This window comes from Pleurodeles waltl, chromosome 1_1, assembly GCF_031143425.1.
Source record: "Pleurodeles waltl isolate 20211129_DDA chromosome 1_1, aPleWal1.hap1.20221129, whole genome shotgun sequence".
NCBI lineage: Eukaryota > Metazoa > Chordata > Amphibia > Caudata > Salamandridae > Pleurodeles > Pleurodeles waltl.
Window position 1 is genome coordinate 587,863,802 of NC_090436.1, and position 9,779 is coordinate 587,873,580.

At 50.7% G+C, this 9,779-nt stretch overlaps 1 protein-coding gene across 1 annotated transcript; it reads left to right on the forward strand.

Annotated features, from left to right (window-relative positions):
* The first annotated feature begins 4,889 nt into the window (after positions 1 to 4,889).
* Positions 4,890 to 5,411, forward strand: LOC138299641 (acidic proline-rich protein PRP25-like). The gene has a single exon (XM_069238131.1). The coding sequence runs from the start codon at positions 4,890 to 4,892 to the stop codon at positions 5,409 to 5,411; it is 522 nt and encodes a 173-aa protein (XP_069094232.1).
* The last annotated feature ends 4,368 nt before the right edge of the window (positions 5,412 to 9,779 follow it).

Sequence of the window (9,779 nt, forward strand, 5' to 3'; positions counted from 1 at the left end):
CAACACCACAGCACCCATCCAGCGTACCTGAACCTCTGTCCCAAGGACACGTCAATCAGCAGTGTGCCCACCTGTACAGGGACCCAAAGCCACACCTCGCACACAAGACAATCAGAGACCTAGGTTCAGTGGGCACATGGTTCAGGGGACAGAGGCACAGGCCACCAGGGACACTGGGAGGACTGCTGTGTGCCAGGGGGAGGAGAGGACCAGGGAACCGACTCTCCAGGAGGTACTCTCTGAGATCCTGAGAGCCTATCAACATTCCCAGGACACGATGGGCCAGATCCTAGACAACGTGCAGGTGAACAGGTGGCTGCAGGGGGGAGGTATCAGGGGATCAGGGAGGACTTGCAGGCCATCAATAACACCCTGATCTCCATAGCAGGGGTGCTGGCAGACATGGCCAACATTATGAGGGAGGCAGTGTCACACCAGCGGGCCCCTGCCACTAGCCAGTAATCTGAACGGCCATTCACTTCAACTGCCGCTAGTGGCCAGGAGGCCCTGCCACAGGACTCACAGGCCACCAGGACCCATCCCCCTGCAGAAGGTGAACCACCCCGCAAACATTCCCTAATATCCAGACAGAAGCCAGAGACACTTGCCAAGACCCCCACCAGGAAAGGAGACTCTCCCCATTGTCCCCCTTATGTCCAACTCAGTCACCTTGTCCACCGTGAACTGCCATTGCGCCCCTTCCTATGTCCCCTTGGACAATGCACCTGTGCTACGTACAGCCTTGAACAATACCCTGGAATTCCTCCATTATCACCCCATCCCATTCCACTTCCTGGTCCATATATTAGCACTACAATAAACACCCTTTGATATAAATTGATTTTAAGTATGTCATGTATTTCAAATATGTATTGATTGAAACACCTACAACCATTGCAAGTTAACTGTACATAGAATGAGCATAGCATCAATGACCTGTAGCTGGCTGTTGTGATCAGACCAGGAGTATTTGTCAAATCACCAACATCTGCAAAATGAATAGCCAGAGGTAACGGTAAGTGGGTATAGAAGTGGAAAATACCAGCATGCCAATGCCACACAGAATACAACCAAAGTGATTGAAATGTAAAGTTGCACTGTCTCACCTGTGTGTCATTGGAAGTACTGACGGATTACAGATGTTCTGTTGTCCACATCCTCATCCTCTACCTCCTCATCCTCACTGTCCACAGGGTCCACTGCTGCCACAGGGGCATCTCCATTCTTTTCCTTCTGCAGAAAAGGGACATGGAGTCTGAGGGCCAGGTTGTGCAATATGCAGCATGCCACCACTATCTTGCAGACCTTCTTGGGTGATTAGCACAGGGATCCACCTGTCTGTCGGAGGCACCGGAGCCTGGCCTTCAGGAGGCCAAAGGTCCCTTCAATTATCCTTCTGGTTCGCTCATGGGCCTCATTATAACATTTTTCTGCCTTTGTCCTGGCATTCCTCACAGTGGTCAGCAGCCATGATAGGTTTGGGTAACCAGAGTCACCTGCAAATATTGAGGGACAACATTTAGCTATACACTATCCTATATGGCCAATACCAAAGGCATACACTAACATATACTGGGTGGGAACCAGGGTTCACCTATTAACCACACCCTGTGAATCTGTAGTTGGGACATCACATTTGAGATGCTGCTATTTCTCAGGACAAAGGCATCATGCACCAACCCTCGATACTTAGCACTGATTCGGGAGATGTACTGGTCCGCCAAGCACACCATCTGCACATTCATGGAGTGGAAACTCTTACATTTCCTGAACACCTGTTCATTCTGGCGGGGGACAAATGCAATATATGTTCCGACAACCACCCCAATTATATTGGGGATATGTCCCATTGCATAAAACCCGGCCTTCACAGTAGCCAAATCCGCAACCTTGGGAAATGCAATGTAGCTGCACATGTGTTTTATCAGGGCAGACAACACTCTTGTCAGCACTTTTGAGAACATTAACTGTGACATTCCTGCTGCCAATCCCACTGTCACTTGGAAAGAACCATTTGCCAGGAAGTGGAGAACTGATAGCACTTTCACAACAGGGGGTATCCCTATGGGCTGACGGATAGCAGATATCAGGTCAGGCTCCAGCTCTCTGATTGTGTTCCTGTCCAGTCTATAGGTGAGGATAATGTGCCTGTCCTTCAGTGTAGCCAAGTCCACCAGGGGTCTGTAGATGGGTGTATGTCTCCATCTCCTATTCATCTGCAGTGGTAGGTATCTAAGGGACACACGAGTGAGGAGGCTGTCACAAACTGAACAATGGAGCCACAACAGTAGTCCGCAATCTGTAAACATGTCATGGGACAGTGTAATTTGTCAAGTATGTGCCTATTTATCCTGTGACACAGCATTATTCCATGGGCCTGCCCCCCCCCGAAATGGTGTCCGCCTGTCCTATGTGGCGGATAAGTTATAATTGGGCCCTTTGGGGTACAGTGGCCAACGGTGATCTATGCCGGCGGTGACAGTATGCACCGCTGCGGATGAGACCGCCGTTTTCGATCGGATTCCTCACTTGTTTCCTGACCCTCCATAGTAGAGGACCTACACTGCATGTGCTGCTGTGACCTGTGTCTGGAACCTACCATGGCCCGTGTGACCGGGGTAAGGGCCCCAGCCTTCACTTCAGAGGAACTGGGGAGACTGGTGGATGGGGTCCTACCCCAGTACGGACTGCTGTATGGGCCTACAGACCAACAGGTGGGCACGATGCATGGGGCATAAAATCATTCAGGTGTGAGTGAAGGCATTGTGTAAGGGCGAGGGATGTCCTCTTGCCTGGGTACACGTTGAGTGCTGGGCTATTTGTGTGCCAATAGTGATGGAAACAGGTATGGTGGGCCATTCGTGTTACTGGCTGGACTGTTTGTCCAATGGTTGACTCCTGTCTGTATTGACTCTGCAGGTCAGCGCCAATCAAAAGAAGGGTTTATGGCATGCCATCGCCAAGGAGGTGCGGACCCTGGGGTCCATGGCAGGCGGAGCACCCACTGTCGCAAACGGTGGTAGGACCTGAGACGCTGGGCGCAGAAGACTGTGGAGGCCCAGAGGGAGCTGCCCTCCCAACGAGGAAGGGTTGCCCGTCGGACCCTGACCCCCCTGATGGCCCACATACTGGCGGTGGTCTATTAAGACCTGGAAGGGCACTTGAGGGCATCACAGCAGCCACAAGGGGGTGAGTACAGTGGCTATCATTGAGGGACATGGCTGGAGGGGTGATATCTGGGTGGTGGTTGTATGTCAGTGGGTGTCCCTAGGCCACGCCAGACACAGCAGCGTAGGTCATCTGGTGGCTGAGGGTCTGAAAGGGAAATACCGCCTACCTAACTTGTTAGCATCCAATACTGCTCAGGGCTGCGTGGATCCCAGGTGTGCTGCAGTTGGCGGTGTGTAGTCCTCCTCATGCCTTGGTGGCTAGCAATATCACTGGTAGTGCAATGCATAGTGCGTAGGCCTGTTCCCTGTGTGTGAAGGTGCTGTGTACACCAACGGTGGTGTTGGTTCAGTCATTGTCCCAGTGTATCCTTTGTCTCTCTCACCCCCTTTCTTGTTTTGCCATCCTGTCCTTATGTGCATTAGCATCATCTGGCAGAGGAGCAGAGGCACCGGTGATGGAGGGAGCTACATCCCACAGGACCCTGAAGGCAGAGTCCACCGATGCTGAGGGCCCCAGTGGGACGGAGGGCGTGGGGGGCACCAAGGCAGAGACTGGAGGGGACAATACAGGCTCTGATACCTCATCTGATGGGAGCTCCCTGGTGGTGGCGGGCACTTCTGACCACCACAGCTACAGGTACAGCCGCCACCCCGTACCAGCACTGCCCTCCCAGCAGCCTCTTACCGAGTTTGCTGTGCCCGCTCACCCAGGAGGGTGGGCATCTCCTTTGCCCCAGGCACCTCAGGCCCTGGCCCAGTGAGCCCTGCAGCCCTAAGTGAGGAGGCTATTGACCTCCTGAGATCCTTCTCTGTAGGGCAGTCAACCATTGTGAATGCCATCCAGGGGCTGGCAGCCCAGATGCAGCAATCTAATGCATTCCTGGAGGGCATTCACAGTGGATTGGTGGCCCAACAGAGATCGATCCAGGCTCTGGCCTCCTCTCTGATGGCAGCCACTGTTCCTGTTTCTACCGTCCCCCCTCCAACTCCCACTTCCCAGTCCTATTCTCCCTAACCCCAACCCATCCCAAGCACACAGACATATGAGCATGAACACAAGCAACACCCAAGAGTGTCACAGGCAAACACTAGCACCACACTTCATCCCACAGGCACTAACACAAACACCATTCAGTTGCAGACACAACTACATCCACTATTTCCACTGTCTCCCCTCCTCCTCCTTATCCTCCACCTCCCACCAAGTTACGTCCACACTCACACCTGCATGCACTATATCGTCATCCACAACCTGCATCATCAACACACCAAGCAGAACACACACCTCACTGGCATACACCACAACATCCATGCACATGTCCACTATGTCCTCTCCCACTTTGTCTGCCCCCTCCTAAAGTACACAAACTCAAGCACTCAAACACCCAACAGCCATCCACCTCACAACAGCATACAACCCATGCACTGCACCCAGATCCAGCAGACAAACACCTCCAACAACCACTCCCTCATCCTCCACTCCCATTACTGCTGCCTCTTCCCACCCCAATGTCCCTAAGAAGCTTTTCTTTTCCCAGATTGACCTCTTCCCTACCCCTCCCCCATCCCGAACGTATGGCCAGGGTATCAAGGACCTAGCCAAGCACCTCAGCCAAGCAGTGCACGGGACCAGTTTCAACAGCACCTACTCATGGTGGAAAGGATTCCAGGCCACAAATACTGAAGGGGAAGGAGCCAGCACCAGCCACCAAGAAGGGGATGGAGCCTGCACCAGCCACCAAGAAGGGGAAGGAGCCTGCACCAGCAGCTGTCACTGAGCCCCCACCTTCAGCCAAGGTTTTGCAGTCGTCAGAAAATGCAGGGGCTGAGCAGGAGCCTCCCACGACCACCACCACAGTGCAGCCATCAGAGGGTGCAGGGAATGAGCAGAAGCATCTCACGAACACCACCACAGTGCAGCCATTGGAGGGTGTAGGGGCTCATCAGGAGCCTCCCACATTCACCATCACAGAGCAGCCATCGGAGGGTGCAGGGGCCGAGCAGGGGCCTCCCACGACCACCACCACGGTGCAGCCAAAGGAGGGTGCCGGGGCTGAGCAGGAGCCTCCCACGACCACCACCACAGTGCAGCCATTGGAGGGTGCAGGGGCTGAGCAGGAGCCTCCCACAACCACCACCACAGTGCAGCCGTCACCACCTGTGGACATCATAGGATCCTGCCTCCATGGGCTGCTGTGCGGCCTGCCCCCGCCAGAACCAGTGGGGCATTCACCCACCTGAGAGACTGTGGCCTTGCACTCCCCAGGACCAAGCACAGGGCATGTTGCCCACTCCAGAACTAGTGGGAGGGACTCCCACTCCAGAGACTGTGGCCTATCACATCCCAGGACCAAGCACAGGGCATGTTGCCCCCTCCAGAACCAGTGGGAAAGACACCCACGCCAGAGACTGTGGCCTATCACTCCCCAGGACCAAGCACAGAGCATGTTGCCCCCTCCAGAACCAGTGGGAAAGACACCCACTCCAGAGACTGTGGCCTAACACTCCCCAGGACCAAGCACAGGGCATGTTGCCCCCTTGAGAACCAGTGGGAAAGACACCCACTCCAGAGACTGTGACCTATCACTCCCCAGGACCAAGCACAGGGCATGTTGCCCCCTCCAGAACCAGTGGTCTTGTTTCTGCATCCGGCTGAGGTGCCCCCCTCCCTCTTAGGTATCTGCCTATTTGCCAGCTGATGCCCCTGCACTGTTCTTTCCCTACTGGTGCAGGGATCGAGTGGGGCCTTGGACTTTGCCCTGTGGCCCCTGTGAACTATGGACTGGGCAGTGTCCCTTTTTTGTACATTTGTACATATCGGTTACAGTGCCACATCAAATTATTATTTTGATGTTGATCTTATTACAATCACTTTAGTCAATTCCTGTTGTCCTTGCATTATTCAGCCAATTATCAGGGACAAATGTTTTCTTGTGCAGCTGGCTGTGTGTATGGCATGTGTGTGTGAGGTGTATATTGTGTGTGTGTGTCACTCTCGTTTCCCCCCCTCCTTTGTGTGCTAGGCGGCTGTACTTACCGCCATCGTCTTCATCGGCATTGATGTTCCAGGTGGAGTATAACATAGAAGACCATCGGTAAAACTTGCAGTTCTCGTTTCATGGTGGTGTGGGTCTTCCCTATGTCTCCAATAGTGAGTCCTTTGACTTCTGTGCTTTGTTTCCGCCAGGCTTTTGATGGCATTGGTTCCACCCCAGAAAAAGTGGTAGTTTTTGTTGTCATAATATGGTGGGCGGAACTTTCTCTTCCGCCTGGCTGTAGGCGGCTACTGCAGTGGTAGCTGTTGTTTCCACCGTGGCGTTCGGTGTGGTACATTGGCTGTCTTTCGGAGATATCACTGCCATAGTCATAATTTGGTGGTACTTAACGCCAGCCTGTTGGCGGTATTACTGCCACTTTATCACCAACCGCCAGGGTTGTAATGATGGCCTAAGTGTCTTAATCCATAGAAAACAATGGAAACAATGATTTTGCATAGTACCTGGTTAGCACCAAACTAAAGCCACACGGGCGACTGTACGTCATATGATGCTTCATAAGGAAGGCCATGCGTCATTTCTTCTCAAGTCAGGTCGGCGATGCACCATTTTTCTCCCACGCAAGAGGGCGCTGAATCGATTTCCGGACAGGACACCTCGGATCCACGTAGAGTCGGGTTGACTTTGACGCCTAGGGACTATCCGTGGAAAATTCTGTTGCACGGTGTTAGAAAAACGCACTGCGTGGGGTTTGCATCATTATGACCAGCCTCAAGCGGGTGTTGCCAATTATTTCTCCATGCTTCGATCCCCCAGCTGCGATGCAGGCGGAGCATCGATTATAGCCACAAAGCCGACGGCGTGTCGTTTTTCAGCTACATTGTAGATGGTGCGTCGAAATGTTCCCCACACGCCATTCTGTGGGTAGATTTTCAGCTTTTGCATGCCAACTTCACCTCTCAAGGGGCCAGGGACTGGATAGGACACCACTTGGGAGGGCAGGAGTCTTAGCAGAGAGTCCAGTTATTAGCAGAGGAAGTCTTTGATGGCCCTGAGACTTCAAAACACGAGGCAAGCTCAACTCAAGCCCTTGAAGATTCTTCACAAGCAGGAATATAGGACACAGTCCAGTCTCTGTCCCCTTTCACAGGCAGAAGCAGCAACTACATGATAGCCCACCAAAGCACAGGAAGGGATAGCACTCCTACTCAGCTCTTCAGCTTTTCTCCTTGGCAGAGGTTCCTCTTGGTTCCAGAAGTAATCTAATTTTCAGGGGTTTTGGGTCCAATACTTATACCTCTTTCTACCTTTAAACTAGGCCTACTTCAAAGGAAAGGCTCTGTTGTATGTAATATTCTGCTTTGCCCAGGCCAGGCCCTAGACACACACAGGGCGGTTGGAGATTGCATTTTGAGAAGGCAGGCATAGCCCATTACGGTGTAAGTCACCACTCCTCCCTCCATTGTAGCACAGATGGCTCATCAGGATATGAAGGTTACACCCCAGCTCCCTTTGTCTCACTGTCTAGAGGGGATTCCCAAACAGCCCAACTGTTAAACTGACCCAGACAGGCAATCCACAAACATACATGTCGGTTTAAGCAAGAAAATGCCTACTTTCTAAAAGTGGCATTTTCAAACTAACAATCTAAAAACCACTTTCAATAAAAGATGTATTTTTACATTGTGAGACCCCAAAGTCAACATTTCTATCTGCTCTCAAAGGGAATCTTCACTTTAAAGTTATTTACAGGCAGCCCCCATGTTAACCTATGAGAGAGATGGCCTTGCAACAGTAAAGACTGAATTGAGCAGTGTTTCACTGTTAGGGCATGTAACACACATCAGTACATGCCCCACCTTTAACATACACTGCACCCTGCCCATGGGGCCACCTAGGGCCTACTTAGGGGTGTGTTACATGTACAAGAAGGGAAGGTTTAGGCCTGGCAAGTGGGTACACTTGCCAAGTCGATTTTGGCAGTTTAAAATTGCACAAACAGACTCTGCTGTTGCAGGTCTGAGCCATGTTTACAGGGCTACTAAGGTGGGTGGTGCAATAGTAGCATTTGAGTAACAGGCCCTGGGCACCTCTAGTGCACTTTACTAGGGAGTTATTGGTGAATCAAATATGGCAATAACGTATAAGGCAATTACAGATACATTTCACATAGGACCACTTGCACTTTAGCACTGGTTGAACAGTGGTAAAGTGCCCAGAGAAGCAAAAAGCAGCAAAAACAGAGTTCAGCACACATCAACAACCTGGGAAGCAGAGGCAAGTTAGAAGAGGCCACGCCAAGGATGCCAAGTGTAACAAACCCACTCAGTGGAACTAGAATGAATGATATTTTCTGGCTCAAAAAATAAATTGAGCCTGCAGTTTCTGAAACCTCTGAAGAGGAATCGTGTGATTTGTGTTTCTTTTTGTGAGGCTTGTCATCTGATTTGTCAGAATCTGTGGCATGAACAGAGGTGCTGAAAAAGTGTCATCTGAACCAGGAACAGATTTAATCCCCAAAGGGACTTCGAGTTCAACGCCTTGATACTCATGGTCCCTGAGTTCTGAAGCAGCTATCTGCACCAGGATATCGGCAGAAGAAGAACCCCCGGCCAAGAGGCTCAAATGCGACTCTGATTCTTGAAATGGTAACTGAGAAACATTCTGACTGGAGCTTCCAATAAGCTCTTGATTGCCAAATCTCACCAAAGACTGAATAAAAGGCTTAAGGGCCTTGATTAATGCCCAATTCATGGAATCCTGCAAGTGAAAACCCAGTGCTTCCACCAGACACACTTCCATTTGGTATTCATTTTGATTCTCATGCAGATTCATATGAGGATCCTCCTCATCAGAGTAGTACGCCATGATAGGTTGTTTATTTAGGAGAGGAATGGGTTCAGGAGAGGTTAGCCCCAAGCAAGTAATATCAATTTAAGTGTGGTAGGAAAGTCCAAACCACATTACATTATCAAATTGCAATATTGAATGTGGAGGGAGCACCTGCATAAAACATAAGCCAGGCCTCTGATGTTTTTGCACCCTGTGGGGCGTTCTAGGGACCTGAAATGAGCCGGTGAACACGAGCACGGGTGTAGCTGATCGGAAAGATAAGGATTTTCTGATCCGGCTACGGGCAAAATAGAAAGAGGACTAAGTCCTCTAGGAAGGAGATCCTCTCCCAGCCCCACTCCCGTTCCACTAATGAGTTTCAGCTATTAAGCTGAATAAATAAATAACAGTGTATTGTTAAGTGCAATAACAATGCTAATAATAATAATAATAAGCCGCAAAATGCGTCGCCTTATGCAATTAAAATAGTAATTACACAAATTACGTAGTACTTATCTCATTTTGCAGCAACAAAGAAAGAAGAAGGATATTGTTGGTTCAGGAATATATATGGCAGTGACACCTTGTGATTGGACAGTTAAGGGCTGTGGCTCTTGAGATATGTAGTTTAAAGTTTTATTGTACTGTGATTTGCTGCTGTGTTTTATGTCAGTGGAGAAAGAGAAGCATAATCTGAAATCTCTGGTCCCGATATAGAATTTGTTACTGTATGTAATCTAGCCTCACAGTCTCTATTGCGCTTTCTTCCTCTTTTAAAATT

Bases quoted from the DNA above. Each gene is read 5' to 3' on its own strand.
- LOC138299641 (XM_069238131.1), top strand. From the start codon at position 4,890: ATGGAGCCTGCACCAGCCACCAAGAAGGGGAAGGAGCCTGCACCAGCA.